The sequence below is a fragment of the Dermochelys coriacea genome, chromosome 14 (assembly GCF_009764565.3).
Source record: "Dermochelys coriacea isolate rDerCor1 chromosome 14, rDerCor1.pri.v4, whole genome shotgun sequence".
NCBI classification, from domain to species: Eukaryota; Metazoa; Chordata; order Testudines; family Dermochelyidae; genus Dermochelys; species Dermochelys coriacea.
In genome coordinates this window covers 27,170,514-27,187,908 of record NC_050081.1, presented here as the reverse complement: position 1 = coordinate 27,187,908, position 17,395 = coordinate 27,170,514, and the positions used below count along the sequence as shown (strand labels likewise).

The following is a 17,395-nucleotide window of genomic DNA, read 5'->3' as shown; positions in this document are numbered from 1 at the left end:
GGAAGTGATTATTCCCCTCTATTCAGCATTGTTGAGGCCACACCTGGAGTATTGTGTCCAGTTTTGGTCCCCCCCACTACAGAAGGGATGTGAAGTCCAGTGGCAGGCAACAAAAATGATTAGGGGGCTGGGTCACATGACTTACAAGGAGAGGCTGAGGGAACTGGGTTTATATAGTTTGTAGAAGACAAGAGTGAGGGGGGATTTGATATCAGCCCTCAATTACCTGAAGGGGGTTCCAAAGAGGATGGAGTTAGGCTGTTCTTAGTGGTGGCAGATGACAGAACAAGAAGCAATGGTCTCAAGTTGCAGTGCAGGAGGTCTAGGTTGGATATTAGAAAATATTATTTCACTAGAAGGGTGGTGAAGCACTGGAATGGGTTACCTAAGGAGGTGGTGGAATCTCCATCTTTAGAGGTTTTTAAGGCCCAGCTTGACAAAGCCTTTTCTGGGATTATTTAGCTGCTGTTGGTCCTGCTTTGAGCAGGGGATTGGACCTGATGACCTCCTAAGGTCTCTTCCAACCCAAATATTCTACAATTCTATGATATTCCCAATCCCAAGCCTTGAGGTATCAGCTATGGAGCTTTTAACACAGATATCAGAAACACATTTGATACTTTGTACTGTATCTTTAGTAGAGATAAAAATAAATACATACAATCTACTTAAAATCTGCTTACTTTCTCTAACAGACACACTGTGTTACTGCCATTATCTACTCTATTTAGGTGATTTGTTTTTAACTAAAAACATAATTTTAATGTATGTGATTAAGATTCTCTTTTATTAAGACAGATTTTCTTCTAATTATTGTGGCATTTATTTTTTACCAATCACAATCATGTACATGACTCACTAACATTTGACTCCATCATTGCTATAGGTATCATAGTTGGAAATGTATTTATTTTCATGCAAATTAAGTTATTTTACAGATATAATTGAAAATACAATTTGAAAATAAGCAACCTTCATCTGCCCAGTGTCTACAGTTATGTGCTTAGCTAATGTTTTTTAAACTGGCACTGCTAAAGTTAGTACAAGCTAAAGTTACATTCTAGAAGGATACTATTATTTGATCAAAAGGAGTACTTGTGGCACCATAGAGACTAAAATTTATTAGAGCATAAGCTTTCGTGAGTTACAGCTTACTTCATCGGATGCATTTGGTGGAAAAATGCATCCGATGAAGTGAGCTGTAGCTCACGAAAGCTTATGCTCTAATAAATTTGTTAGTCTCTAAGGTGCCACAAGTACTCCTTTTCTTTTTGCGAATACAGACTAACACGGCTGCTACTCTGAAACCTATTATTTGATCATACCACTTTAAATCATAGAAGATCAGGGTTGGAAGAGACCTCAAGGTCATCTAGTCCAACCCCCTGCTCAAAAGCAGGACCAACTCCAACCAGGGATGATTTATGAATATAATGAATCAGAAAGCACAATATGATAATACAAGTAATAATGATAATTACTCCCAGCATTTTAAAACTCACTACTCAAAGAATTAAATGTAAGCATCAGAGAGAAATAAAATAATAAAATACATAGAGCAGTCAAAAAACTAAAACAAGGCACTTTGAAAAAATAAAATTACAGACAATATATGTGCATTGCAGGAAGTACCTACAAGTAACAACAACATAAGTATGTGTTGAAGGTGAGTGTAAAAGAGAGTGTGAGAGAGACCATGCAGTGCCCCTTTAAGAGAGCGGCACTCACCAGTCTGAAGGAGCTCCTTTCAGACTGAGCAGCAGCCACCGCCAGCAGTTCCATCCCCCTCTTGGTGAGCCCACTCTTCAGAGAGGGAGTACATGGGTGGGGGGGCAGAAGACACCTTGACATCAGCGTCACTCCTCCCCCCGCCCCTCCCTGTACAGCAGACAGGAGCCGCGGGGCTGCAGACACCAGCAGAGCAGCAGGGGGAGGGGAACCCCTGCTCCGGAGATGCCCCGTTTATATTGGCACCCTGTTTGGCTTCCACCTGGTTCACACATGCTTAAGCCCTGTGGGATAGGATTTGAGGCTGTCACATTTCAAGGTGCAATCCAGACCAATGAGATGTTGTGTCATCACCTGCCCCATAACCTGGTGCCCAACAGTGCTTTGCTGTTGTAGCTCCCAACCTGGGCCATTCACAAACAGCCTACCAGCATACAGATGACATCCTAAGTTTCTGAATATAGCTACAGCTCTGTCCCAGAAGCTCTGACCCAGCAGCCTGTCAAAAATACTCCAGTCACACTTTGGTTTGCACCAGTCTTAGCTACTGTTTGCAAGGTGGCTCCAACGTACTCCCAATCCCAAATTTTCATGTGGTCTGCACTGTCCAGCCCTCTCCTGGGCAGTTCAGATATTGACCTGTAAGTGGTCAATATTCAACAATTTGTTACTTTAAATGGAGTTACTAAAATGAGTTACTAAACAGTCCAGTTTAAACACAGCATTGGATTACTTTATAATTATTTATTACGTTAAACATAAGACAAGTTTATTTAACTAGAGAGAGATTTTAAGTGCGTGCAAGTATAAGGTATTGAAGTCAGAAAACAAAACACTTTTCTAGTAGCTAAACTTAACAAGCTGGATTAGGTTCAACATGAATTCCTTACCATATGTTCCCAGCAACATTGCTGACCATATTCTCAGGTCAGGATCACACCCAGAGTCAATGGGCTGGTTCCTTTGTCTTCTTAGGAGAAAAAGAGAGAGTGGGATTGGGAGAGATCACTTGGGTGCTTTTGTGCCTCATTTTTGTAGCCCAGTTGTAGTAGAAGGATTTTATATTTGTATTTTATATAATTTAGAATAAAGAATAATGACATAGCATGTATTAAATGTATTGGTGTATGATATCATATCCTGCCAGCCTCCCTTTTGGGATAACAAAAAGGAATGGCCTAATGGGCCAATGGGTAGAGATACAGTCAGAATCTGCATCTGGACTGATTTCAAGGCAATAACAGACCTTTGAGGGTCAGTTTAGCATTTTAAAATAAGTAAAAGAATGCCATGATTGTTTTTTTTTGCGTTGCAATTTAATGTTTTGTGTAAATTAATTCTGGTTTGTGTGTGAATGAGGAATGTGTGTGTTAAAAAAATAAGCATGAAGGCCATTGCTGAATCAGATGTACAAGGGAGGAATCAGAGACAGATGCAAGGGCGCCAAGAGGCTGCAAAACACCCCTATTGAAATGTCAGGGGAGGGCAGATTAACAACTCTAAAGATAAGACGGCACCTATCAATGGGGACAAAATAGCTGTAATCAAAACCAGCATGGGATAATTCCCCGCGGAACTTAATGAAAGAACAAAATTAAAAAATTGAAAAGAACAATTTAAGAAAACAAGTACTCGTCAAACAATTGATTACAGCATGACAGTGCAAAACTCATTGGTCCCATGAAGGAAAGTCACTATATAAACAGGGTGCTTTGCCATGAAGCTTTGGGTTCGTCCTCCCAACACTTCCCTGGAGCATCGTGTCGTGACTGATGGAACCCAGCTCCTCCCTGCCCATGATCAACCTAACTGGCCACTAGATTGATCCGGACTCTAGACTGGTAACTATAACATTAACTGGTGGGACAGTGTGTGTGTGTGCGCGTGCGTGCACGCACACACGCACAGCAATTAAATGCATATGCTAATTGTTGCATCTTCAATAAATGCAGCGTATTGCCTTTCCCCCTGAAAAAGATCCTGTATGCTTCTTATAAGCATAAGATTTTTGGTGGAGAATGGAGAAATGGGGAAAACATGTACTGTAATGGTTGAAAATACTGCTAAATATTGCTAAAAGGTACACCATATGTATAAAACAATCGATCGTTCAGATGTGCACACCCCCGGACGTAGGAGTGCCAGACCACAAGGGAGAGGGTTAGAGTCGTTGCTCCTACCACTCTGTTGGGGAAAAATTGCATAGGTAAAAAAACCCTCAGTCATAGCAGGATTTAGCCCAAAAGGTAGGGGGTTTAGCATTTCCCCCTCCTGCTCTGTTAGGCAAAGTTCTTTTTAGTGGGTAGAGACTTTTGTGTTTTGCAAGTCCCTGCATGAGCGGGGTCACGAAAAAGTTAAAGGTTTAAAAAAAAAAATCAAAGAAATATGTTCAGGCGGTATTTTCTATGTGAGGCCCAACTCTGAAAAATATAGGAGTGTGGGCAAATAGTGGTAGCACCTGTGTAAGAAATGTTTACAAGGAAGCAATCCAAAGAGGATACTTTGTTCAAGAGATTACTCCTTTTAAACAGATCTTGCTCTGTTAAACAAAACTCTGAAGGATACGAGTTTGGGCAGTTAAGTATTTTTTGAGAGTGATATTGTGGTAATTTCACAATTTTAAAAGAAATGTTTAAGGAAAGGGAACAGGAGGAGTGGGGGCTAGTTAAGGAGCCCACCCTCCTTGCTAAATTGGTAGCAGAACAAAGCCTGTGTCCATGAAAAGGGGCGGTTCAGCAAGGAAAGCAGTACCAGGACCAGGCAAGCAACAAATAAAAAAAAAAAAATTGGAAAACAGGTTGAGAGCCCTGAGGGGCATAGTGGCAGGAGTAAGGAAAGCAGTAAGTACAGGCAAGGAAAATTCAAATCCCTGAAACAATACTTAAAATGGTAAAATCTAAGTTAATGACGGTGTCATTTTGAAAAATAAGCAAGTAATTGTTTTAAAAAAAGGAAAAAAGTGAACTCTGCATAGGCTGAGGTGAATTAAGCAGTTAAAAAATGTTATAAAAAGAAAATTCTTGGTTTCTTTGCAACCATTCTGAAAAAAAAAAAAAGGGCCCTTTTCCAAAGGAATTTCTGTAAATAAACCAGACCAAAAAAAAAAATCAATTTAAATCATTTGACTATAAACAATTTAGTCAAATTTGCCAAAAACAACAACAACAAAAAACCATAAGGAGTTTCTATTGGAACTTAACTGCCTCCAAATGTAATCTATGTACAGCTGTGTATAAATATATTGTGTAAATATGTGGTTTAAAATAAACTGGTTTTTGTTTTGTTTTGTTTTTAAATAATACCACTAACATGGCATGTTGTGGATATGCTAGATCAGCTGAGTCCACAAAAAAGGCATTGTGTTTTCATATGTAAACAACATTTTTATATTTGGGGAAACTAAGGCACAAACTCAAACACTAATGAAAAAAGTTTTGGCACTCATTCAGGAAACGGGGTTCAAAGTAGCCTTAGACAAGGCTCAGTTGGTGCTACCTCAGGTTACATACCTGGGCATAGTCATTGGACTAGAAGGGAGACAGGTAGATCAGAGGAAGGTAAGGGCACTGGTAGAAACGCCAGTCCCTATCGATGCTCACTCTTTAGAGAGTGCGGCTAGGAGAATTCAATTTTTTTAAACCATACATTTATAAATATGCTAAAATAACTCACCTATTCTAAAAACTGCTTTAAAAAAAAAAAGACAAAATGAAAATGGGGAAAAGAGCAGGACTCTGTTTTAACCCTGGGGATCTGATATTCACTGCCAAAACCAAAAAGTCCTGAAAAGACTGAGGGAAAAAGATCCATACAGTCCTTATTACTCTTACCATATTCCTGTGCCCAAAAGGAGAGATCCAACTTTCCTCCATCATTCAGGTACCAGTGCCAGTATCCCTTGTTCCTTAGCTGCCCTGGATTATTGTTATTACTAGAAGCCTCAATCTCAGTCTCATCTAGAGTGTAAGAAGCAACAAAACAAAAAGGGTGGTCATCAGAGATGTAGTTTCTCAGGAAGTCAGCCATTGTCATCAGTGGTAGACCTCAGGTTTGATGAGTGACCTGACAGCACCAGTCTTTCATTTTCCTTCCCTCTCTTCCCCTTCTAATTCCCTGCGCGTTGGAGACCATCTGGTTGGTCTGTTTCCTGGTGACATGTTGTGGAATAACCACTGACTGGGGAAGGAAGCTGATGTTATTGAGAATGGTTGCACTATTTAGATCTAGTCTGTGTTGCCTACAAACCCCGTCCCCATAATCCTTCAGTGATCCCCTTTCCTGTGACACTGCTCATGGAGGAAGTGGATTCTCTTCTGAAGAAGAGGGCCATCAAGGAAGTTCCAGTAGGGAGAAAAAAGCTTTTATTCCAGATCTTTCCTCACACTGAAGGCTGACAAAAATTCAACCCAACAAGGGCCTGAGGAATTTGAGCAAATACATCAGAATATCCAAGCTTCATATACTAATTCTGATGGCCATAACCCCTAGCCTAGCAATGCAAGACTGGTTTGGGGCTCTCAGTCTTGAAAAATGCCAACTTCCACATAGCAATCAGGCCATCCTGTCACAAATGCCTGCATTTTTTATGTAGGGGACAGGCATTTCCACTACAAAGTTCTACTCTTCACTTTCTCCACTGCTGCAAAGGTGTTTACAGTGTCTTGCTTTACCAGCAACTTATTTAATATATCAGAAATCCATGATTTTCCCTACCTTAATGATTGGTCATCTCAATAGACCAGTTCAACTGGGTGTGTCCAGAGAGGTTCCTGAAGCAGAGTAATGAATTATGTGTATAGGAAAGGAGACTACCCAACAGTGGAATTATTTGCCATAGGAATCAGTGCCAGAAGAACTGGGCCTGTACCCCACCACAGGGAACAGCTTAGGCCTTAGGACTTCAGTTGTCTCTGACTTTTCTCACTGTGTGGAATAACAGGATATCCTTTTGCAATCCATAAAGCCCTCTCTGCTTGCAGAGGATGACATTTCTAAATGTTAGGGATATGACTGACAGTCTTTGTATAAGCTCAGCCACCTAACATTCGGTTGTTTGAGAAGTGCTTTTGTGGCTCCCAAAGAGTATGTTTTGGCTAGGTGCTTCCTGTTTGCAGCATATCACAAGAGTGTGAATATACAGAGGCAATACCCCGCCCCCCCAGAAGTGCAATTACTGGTAAGGAGTTGTGGCAAATTGCTGGCACTACTATGATGGGTCTCACACTTTCTCTTCTTGGGTGGGGGTTCAGGGCACCATTTCTTGCCCCTGAACTGGGATATTAACTGGCCTACTAGTGTCCTAGAGAAGGAGAGTGGAGAGGAAGGGACCCAGGTCCACCCTCTACTCCAGGTCCCAGCCCTTGGCCCTAGGAATAGCAGTAAACCACTAGAACTACCAGTTCCTTCTCCTGGGCTACTTCCCTTTCCTGCCCTTCAGCTTGTGGGGCTTCCTACCCTCCTTCTGCACAAACCAGGTGTCCCTTTATCTTGGGTCTTGGTCTTCTTAGCCCACCACAGCACTTCTCCAAACTCTCCTCTGCTTCCCTCCAAACTGCTATCTGCTCCAATACCAATCTACTCTGCTTCAACTCCTCCACTTGTCTGACTGAAGCAGGGGGGTTTTATCATGTGATTGGCTTCAGGTGCTTTAATTGGCTTCAGGTGCTTTAATTAATTTATAGCAAACTTTCTTCCCTCTACAGGGAATAAGGCTCCCTTCTAACACTCCCCTGCTGCCCTCTGGCCATGCTGTACCACATAGTATAAACTATGGCAAATGAAGTGTAACAATATAATTAGGAAGGCCAAAAAAGAATTTGAAAAAACAGTTAGCCAAAGACTCAAAAAGTAATAGAAATTTTTTTTTAAGGTTTCAGAGTAGCAGCCGTGTTAGTCTGTATTCGCAAAAAGAAAAGGAGTACTTGTGGCACCTTAGAGGCTAACAAATTTATTTGAGCATAAGCTTTTGTGAGCTACAGCTCACTTCATCAGATGCATTCAGTGGAAAATACAGTGGGGAGATTTATATACATAGAGAACATGAAACAATGGGTGTTACCATACACACTGTAATCAGAGTGATCACTTAAGGTAAGCTATTACTAGCAGGAGAGCAGGAGGCGGGAGAACCTTTTGTAGTGATAATCAAGGTGGGCCATTTCCAGCAGTTGACAAGAACGTCTGAGGAACAGTCAGGAGGGGATAAAGATGGGGAAATAGTTTTACTTTGTGTAATGACCTATCCACTCCCAGTCTCTATTCAAGCCTAAGTTAATTGTATCCAGTTTGCAAATTAATTCCAATTCAGCAATCTCTCGTTGGAGTCTGTTTTTGAAGTTTTTTGTTGAAGTATTGCCACTTTTAGGTCTGTAATCGAGCGACCAGAGATTGAAGTGTTCTCCAACTGGTTTTTGAATGTTATAATTCTTGACATCTGATTTGTATCCATTTCTTTTACGTAGAGACTGTCCAGTTTGACCAATGTACATGGCAGATGGGCATTGCTGGCACATGATGGCATATATCACATTGGTAGATGTGCAGGTGAACAAGCCTCTGATACTGTGGCTGATGTGATTAGGCCCTATGATGGTGTCCCCTGAATAGATATGTGTAGTAGCCGACTTCTGGGTACAGAGCCAGAAGAGTAAAATGGTAAAATCTAAGTTAATGAAAAATAAGCAAGTATTTTTTTTAAAAAAAGGAAAAAGTGAACTCTGCAGAGCTAGAGGAGTACCCAAAAGTCACCTACTACAGGACAGGCTCAACAAAGAAAATAACAGAACGCCACTAGCTGTCACCTTCAGCCTCCAACTAAAACCTCTCCAACGCATCATCAGGGATCTACAACCTATCCTGAAGGACAACCCATCACTCTCACAGATCTTGGGAGACAGGCCAGTCCTTGCTTACAGACAGCCCCCCAACCTGAAGCAAATATTAACCAGCAACCACACACCACACAACAGAACCACTAACCGAGGAACCTATCCTTGCAACAAAGCCCATTGCCAACTCTGTCCACATATCTATTCAGGGGACACCATCATAGGGCCTAATCACATCAGCCACACTATCAGAGGCTCATTCACCTGCACATCTACCAATGTGATCTATGCCATCATGTGCCAGCAATACCCCTCTGCCATGTACATTGGTCAAACTGGACAGTCTCTACGTAAAAGAAATGGATACAAATCAGATGTCAAGAATTATAACATTCAAAAACTAGTTGAAGAACACTTCAGTCTCTCTGGTCACTCGATTACAGACCTAAAAGTGGCAATACTTCAACAAAAAAACTTCAAAAACAGACTCCAATGAGAGATGGCTGAATTGGAATAATTTGCAAACTGGATACAATTAACTTAGGCTTGAATAGAGACTGGGAGTGGATGGGTCATTACACAAAGTAAAACTATTTCCCCATCTTTATCCCCACCCCCACTGTTCCTCAGACGTTCTTGTCAACTGCTGGAAATGGCATACCTCGATTATCACTACAAAAGGTTCCCCCGACCCCCCGCTCTCCTGCTGGTAATAGCTCACCTTAAGTGATCACTCTGGTTACAGTGTATATGGTAACACCCATTGTTTCATGTTCTCTATGTATATAAATCTCCCCACTGTATTTTCCACTGAATGCATCTGATGAAGTGAGCTGTAGCTCACAAAAGCTTATGCTCAAATAAATTTATTAGTCTCTATGGTGCCACAAGTACTCCATTTTTTTAAGTACATCATAAGCAGGAAGACTGCTAAACAACCAATGGGGCCACTGGACAATTAAGATGTGAAAGGAGCTCTCAAAGTCAAAAAGGCCATTGCGGAGAAACTAAATGAATACTTTACATCAGTCTTCATGGCTGAGGATGTGAGAGAGATTGGCTCAGGTTTGGGATTCTTTTTAGGTGACAAATCTGAGGAACTGTCCCAGAATGAGGTGTCAGAGGAGGTTTTGGAACAAATTGATAAACTAAATAGTAGTAAGTCACCAGGACCAGATGGTATTCACCCAAGTGTCCTGAAGCAACTTAAATGTGAAATTGCAGGACTACTAACTGTAGTCTGTAACCTACCATTTAAATCAGCTTCTGTACCAAATGACTGGAGGATAGCAAATGTGACACCAACTTTTAAAAAGGGATCCAGAGATGACCCCGGCAATTACAGGCCAGTAAACTTACCTTCAGCACTGAGCAAATTGGTTTAAATTATAGTAAAGAACAAAATTGTCAGACACATAGATGAACATAATTTGTTAGGGAATAGTCAACATGTTTTTTGTAAAGGGAAATCATGCATCACCAATCTACTACAATTCCTTGAGGGGGTCAACAAGCATGTGGACAAGGGGGATCCAATGGATATAGTGTATTTAGATTTTCAGAAAGCCTTCAATAAGGTTCCTCACCAAAGGCTCTTAAGTAAAGGAATCTGTCATGGGATAAGAGGGAAGGTCCTCTCAATCAATCAGTAACTCGTTAAAAGATAGGAAACAAAGGGCAGGAATAAATAGTTAGTTTTCAGATTGGAGAGAGGTAAATAGTGGTGTCCCCCAGGGGTCTGTACTGGGCCCAGTCCTATTCAAAATATTCATAAATGATCTGGAAAAAGGGGTAAACAGTGAGGTGGCAAAATATGCCGATGATACAAAACTACTCAAGATAGTTAAGTCCTAGGCAGACTGTGAAGAGTTACAAAAGGATCTCTCAAAACTGGGTGACCGGGCAACCAAATGGCAGATGAAATTCAATGTTGATAAATGCAAAGTAATGCACATTGGAAAACATAATCCCAACTATACATATAAAATGATGGGGTCTAAATTAGCTGTTACCACTCAAGAAAGATCTTGGAGTCATTGTGAATAGTTCTCTGAAAACATTCACTCAATGTGCAGCAGCAGTCAAAAAAGCAACCAGAACATTGGGAATCATTAAGAAAGAGATAGATAACAAGACATAAAATATCATATTGCCTCTTTATAAATCCATGGTATGCCCACATCTTGCAGATGTGCAGATGCAGATGTGGTCGCCCCATCTCAAAAAAGAAACATTGGAATTGGAAAAGGTTCAGAAAAGGGCAATAAAAATGATTGAGGGCATGGAGCGTCTGCCATATGAGGAGAGATTAATAAGACTGGGACTTTTCAGCTTGGAAAAAAGACAACTAAGGGGGGATATGATAGAAGTCTATAAAATCATGACAGATGTGAAGAAAGTAAATAAGGAAATGTCATTTACTCCTTCTCATCACACAAGAACTAGGGGTCTCCAAAAGAAATTAATAGGCAGCAGGTTTAAAACAAACAAAAGGAAGTATTTTTTTCCACACAATGCACAATCAACCTGTGGAACTCTTTGCCAGAGGATATTATGAAGGTCAAGACTATAACAGGGTTCAAAAAAGAATTAGATAAATTCATGGAGGATAGATCCATCAATGGCTAATAGCCAGGATGGACGGGAATGGTGGCCCTAACCTCTGTTTGCGAGAAGCTGGGAATGAGCGACAGGGGATGGATCACCTGTTCTGTTCATTCCCTCTGGGACACCTGGCATTGGCGACTGTCAGAAGTCAGGATACTGGGGTAGATGGACCTTTGGTCTGATCCAGTATAGCCGTTCTTATGTTCTTATCGTCTCTCAGTTTCATTCTACTGTTTCTAAGGAATAGAAAATAAAAAAAAATAAATCTTGTCAAATACCCTTTAACATTTCAATGTGATTTTTTAAAATTTAAATTAGCAAACTTGTTTCTAGGAATCTAATATAATTATATTTTAAATTAATCCTTAGGTGCTGGGGAACAAATGACCATATGGGAATCTGGTGGATCATCCGAGGGCCAATGTTATTTTCCATTGCAGTAAGGATTGTTTTATCTTTTGTTTATATATTATACAGGTTTGATTATCTATTTTATCTTTCCAAGAAATTATATTCTGGCTCAGATGATAATGAGAGCCAAAGTGCAGTGCTCACTTGATGTAAAAACACAGTCCCAAAGAATCTACAACTTGGAGTGAGAGTAATAAACACAAAAATGGAGGAAGGGAGAAGTACTACAAATACTAATGTCCAATAGGACATGTGCACTTGAAGAGTCAGTGAAATCAGCTGTTTTTTGTTTCATTGTTTATTTGGTGTGAGGGTTTTTCTTTCTATGAATTCATCACTAACTTTGCAGAAGCAAGATGGTAGGGCAGTGCTGCCAAATTGGTTTCAGTAGAGCATCCCATTGTGGTGCAGGTTTCAGAGTAGCAGCCGTGTTAGTCTGTATTCGCAAAAAGAAAAGGAGTATGTGTGGCACCTTAGAGACGAACAAATTTATTTGAGCATAAGCTTTCGTGAGCTACAGCTCACTTCATCGGTGCAGACACCCCTATCGGCTGGGTTATTCCAAATTTAGAGCCTTTGGGAAGGTTGCAATTCACCCAGAAATCACTACAATGCAGAGATCTATTCAAACCTCTTCACTACCATGTGCAGTACCACATTGTGATCAAAAAGCAGTCAGTGGGAGTAGGACATAAATCCCAGATACCTAAATGGAGCTCTACCCCCATCAGGTACCATCTCCATAGCTTCTCCAGCCTCTGCACCTTAGTCACAAAAAAAGGAACCTCATTCCCTTTAGGCTGTATCCAATCCTTATATGCAGTGCAGGCTCACAGGCAACACAACACTCCAGCTGCTCTGTGGGCCTGTCCCCTAGCCCTGGGCTCACAGAATCATAGAAATGTAGGGCTGGAAGGCACCTAGAGAGATCATCTACTCCGTCTCCCTGAGCTGAGGAAGGACCAAGTAAATCTAGACCATCCCTAACGGGTGTTTGTCTTACTTGTTCCTAAAAGCCTCCAGTGATGGCAACCATACACAAGCATTACCTTCCAGGCCTCCACAGGCCTTGCTTTCTCTGTATAGATTAGCGATAGGCACACGTCAACCAAGTTTCCTTCTGGACTGCCCACTCCCAATCCACTGAAGACTCAGAAGTCTCAGCTTTGCTATCCCCAAAGAAATAGTACACACCAGCTTATTAGTTTTAACTCAGGATAACCACTCCTCTTAACACACAGCACTTAGATAAATTTCTAGTTAAAATCTGTTTAATGAACAGTCTGTGGAATAACCTTGCTGTAGGCCCTTTGTATATTGTAGGTAGCATCATTAACCCTTTCCATGACCTCAAAAGGAGCCTGCCATGCATTTGTACATTTTTACAAGGAGTAACAACAGCCACAAATCCCCCACATCAAATGATCAGTCCCAAATACTGTGGTCACACCATTCTTTCAGACCTACTTAGTTTTTGTGAGCATTCCCATCATAGTCTTTAAATCTTCCCTAATATTTACAGCCAGTGGTTCCCCCTCTGCCTCAGTGCCACCTTTCCAGGAGTCTCTGATGAGATCTAGTGGCCCTCTGATTTTTCTACCATACACGAGGTCAAATGGGGCAAACCCTGTGACACCTTGAGGCTCCGCCCAGTAAGCAAAGAGGTAATAACAAGTACAGGTAACATTACATCTCAGTCCCTCTTCTTTCTGTTGACATACATTTTTAACAGATTTTAGTGTCCCATTGAACCTCTCAACTAAACTGTTTATCCCTGGATTATATGGGGTGGATTTTAATTGCTTCCATAACTCACTAAATAGATGAGATATGAAATTTGATCCATTATATGACAAAATCTCTTTTGGGAAACCTACTCTGCTAAATGGAGAGAACAGTGACTTACCATTGCTTTGGCCTCTAATTACACAGGGCACTGCCTCTGGGTACCTGGTGGGAAAATCCACTATGACTAATAGATATTTCTTTACCATCTGAGTTGGATGGTTAACAGTCCTATAATATCCATGGCCATCCCCAGTAATCCTTTATCTGATTTTGAATATTGGACCAATACAATTTATTCTTTAACATTTCATATGTCCTCTGTTTCCAAATGATCTGCAAAAGCACAATCATAGGCTAGTGAAATTAACTCCACACTATGTTTTAGGGCACAATCAAAATTGTCTGCAGGGCTCCCCAGGATTTCCTTCTGGCACAGCCTACCCTCTCCTATAAAGAGTCTTCCCCTGTTCACTGTATCTGGGGCTTTACTGTGAACAACTTCCCTTATTGTCTCTAGAGAGGGGGCTTCATTTTTCTCTGCAGCAACTGTTCAGCTCTGGCTTGCCTGGAGAGCTGTTACAGGCTGGGGGAAGATTCTCCTCCCACTTCCCTTAAGACACATTGCTATTTTCTGCTAATAAGGGGGCAGAAGCTTCTCCTCCCCCATCACCTGCCTTTCCCTTGTCAGAGATTACCTCTGTGAACTCAGGGACATGTTCTCTTTAACTACTGGTCACAATGTTAACAGCTTTAGGCAACGATATTATGTAATTTCCAATACACACATCAGCTGGTAAATTCTTAAATAGTCCTACTTTAAAAGTACCTCTTAGACCTCCCCACTCTGGTTGGTGAAAGCCATCTTCAGTCAGTCAAAATAGTACCCAGTCGAACCAGACCCCTTTTGCAGGAATGCCATTGTGGGTGCAACCAGACTAGAGAATTGTTTAATAAATCACCTGTAGAAACTGGCAAAGCCCAGGAATCATTGCATCCCACATACATCTTTGGGTGCAGCCCAGTAGGATATTACCACCACTTACAAGTGTCCATGGTGAGGTCCTCATGTGAGATGATATACCCCAGGAATACCACTGTGCACGCACTGGTGCTTTTGGTGGAGTATTTCTAAGACAGTGTGCACATGTTGATTGTGGATGTGAGGCATACCCCCAGTCAAACTAGGGCTGCTCGCTCAGCTGCTGCAGTGACTCAGCACTCAGCTAGACCTGTGGTGAGTCAGTCCTTAGGTATGTGGCAGCAGCCTATCACTGAGTGGATCTGTGTCAGATGACCCCAGGCTAAAGTATTTCCACAGCCCCAGCAGAGCCACAGATTAATCTGAGCAACAGTGTTATCTGGCCAGGAATCCTCCTGCTACCTCACAGTGCACCAGTCTCCAGTGACTTTCAGCCTACTCCTGCTCCTCAGACTTGCCTGAGCCATGCCTTTGTCTTGCCCTAGCCTGACTCCAGCCTTGTCACTAGCCTGGTCCAGCCTTGCTGCCACTTCCTGATCCACCCTAAACCCTCAGCCATAATGTTAACAGGAATCTTGGAGGCACTGGAGAAGTCTGAGGGTTGCTTTTGGATCTTTTCTTCTCATCTCTGAATTCTTTAGTCTACTGAGTAAGTCTCAAAGGGTTGCTGGTCCTGGGTCAGCTTTCACAAAGCAGTGGTTACATGGGTTGTGGGTGATGAGCTAGGAGATGTAGAGGACAACAGGTGAATGCTGTGCACAAATTAATCCAAAGATTTTTCTGTGGCCTTGAATGGTATTTACCTCTAAGGGAGCCATCTGGTGGGTGACTGGTCCTGACAAAAGGTGTGACCCATCTATGGACTCTCCTAACTCATGAGTCATTGTGCTGGGTGGAGATATTTTGTGTTCGGGTAAACTGCAGATCCATGAAATTGCCTGAGGCACCTGTGTTCACCAAAACCTCTAGGTTGGTTTCAGACATCACTGAGTTTGGGAGCTGAAGAGGGAGTTGATTGGCCATCACCAGGATACTAGTGGATAAGTGTTGCCCCCTATTGGGGCTGGAGTTGGCATTTCCTGACCCAGGTGCATATCAGACTGTGGCAGGGCAAATTGATGCAGAATGTCCTGGTTCCCCATAGCATAGGCAGAGGCCTGATTCTGGCTTTGAGTCTTCTCCTTGTCAGAGAGGTGGGGCCAGACCTGATTGACTTGCATGGGTTTGGGTGATAGAGAAGGGACTGGTGGTGGAAGAACGAGGGCTGGCAGGAACTGGGAGGACCATCTTTTTCTTGGTGTTTGGTAAAGCAATTGTCAATCTTGCACATAGTTTGACTAAAGCATCCAGGCAGAGTGGGGATTCCACCCATCCCAGTCTGTCTTTAATATTCTAATTTAGACCAAGCTGAAAAATATAATACTGGATTGTCTTGTTCCATTCAATGTCCACTATCAAGCATCAGAACTCCTCTGCGTATTTAGCAACTGGCCAGCATCTCTCCGATATCACACAAAGTGCAGCTTCAACTATATGCTTGCAACTTGGGTCATCAAAGATCACCATGATAGCTTGAACAACATTTTCAAATTATCCTAGAAATGGGCTTGATTTTTCAAGGAGCAGAGACCCCAAGCCAGGGCCTCCCTATTAAGCAGATTGATACCCTATTGACTTCAGTAGGAATAATTATGTTGCAACAGCAAAAACAGGAGCCAATACTAATTTAGGAACCAAAAAATTTGCCACAATTACTATTAAGCTTGTCATGCAACTCAGTGGAAGTGGGGGGTTGGACCTGAAGGCAGCACAGCTTGATCTTGTAGGACTACCTTCTGTGCCTGCAGGTTGCAACTTGGGCCTGTAAGGTCTCTAGGGTTCCCACTATCTTATGTTAATGTTACATACCAGGGAACAATCCAGACTAATGAGTCACTGTGTCACCCTTGCCCTCTAATGTGGGGTGCCCTTTAGAATGCTTTCCTGTGTAGCTTCCAGTCAGGACTGCTCACTAACAGCCTCCAGGATAAAAGTCAAACGTACCCATCTTTGTGTGTGCTGCTGCTGCAAGCCAGCCACGCCTTGGTTCTTACCAGCCTGGATTATAGTGAAAAGTGACCCCAACACACTCCCAGTCTTAGATTTTCCCCCAGAAATATATGTCCTGTACTGCCCAGCCCTTCCTTGGACAATACAACTTTATATATAGCTTGTCATTGCTTTAATAGAAATAATACCTTGCCACCCCAAATGGAATTTCCCAGACACTTCAATTTAAACACATTGGATGAGATAAAACAATAAAATGAGTTTATTAACTATAAAGAAATAAGATTTTAAGAGAGTACAAGTAATGAGGCAAAAAATTTTGAGAAAATAAAGTTAAAATGCTACTGGTGCCTTCCTAACAAAATATATCAGATTGAAGCAAAGTTTCTCATCATATGCTTTCATCAGTCTCATTGACTACAAACTTCTGAGGTCAAGACCCCCTTCTCCATTTCAATTAATGCTTTCTTTTTCCCTTCTGGTGCTGTAAAAGTGATGGGCAGGGAGAGAAGGGGGATGTCATGGGGTGTTTTCCCCTCCTTTTTATAGTGTTAGTCCCCCTCCTTAGAAAAACATTTCCAACTGAGATTCAGAAGACAAAGAGTCTATTGGGAACAATGTTCCCTGATACTTTTCCTCTCCTGTTGGAGCTTCTTTTGTTTCCCTTCCTGCTTGATGACTCTGTTTGCTGCTTAAGTATAGATTAAGCAGAGCATGCATTCCTTTGTCTCAGACAGACCTGTTTGCCTACCTCAGTTTGGGACACAAGTTAATAACACCATACAGCGGAATCTTGTAACTTAACTTACAATGTTGCCACACACACTTTATCAGGACAATAATGACCAGAAAATTATGAGTTTTCAAATGATACCTCACAAGACATACTTTGTACAAAGATTATTACAATAGTGTACAGGATGGGGACACAGGGTACACTCTGTCACACCTGGGCCGTTCAAACTGTCAGTGACCAGGATGTGGGCAGTCATGTCTAGTGGTCAGA

General features: G+C 41.8%; 1 protein-coding gene across 1 annotated transcript in view; it reads left to right on the top strand.

Annotated features, from left to right (window-relative positions):
- GLP2R (glucagon like peptide 2 receptor) overlaps positions 1 to 17,395 on the top strand; it is a 143,918-nt gene that overhangs the window by 67,427 nt on the left and 59,096 nt on the right. The window contains exon 9 of the mRNA XM_038371934.2: positions 11,532 to 11,601. Within this exon, the coding sequence (XP_038227862.1) occupies positions 11,532 to 11,601 (70 nt within the window). The remainder of the gene's footprint in view (positions 1 to 11,531; positions 11,602 to 17,395) is intronic.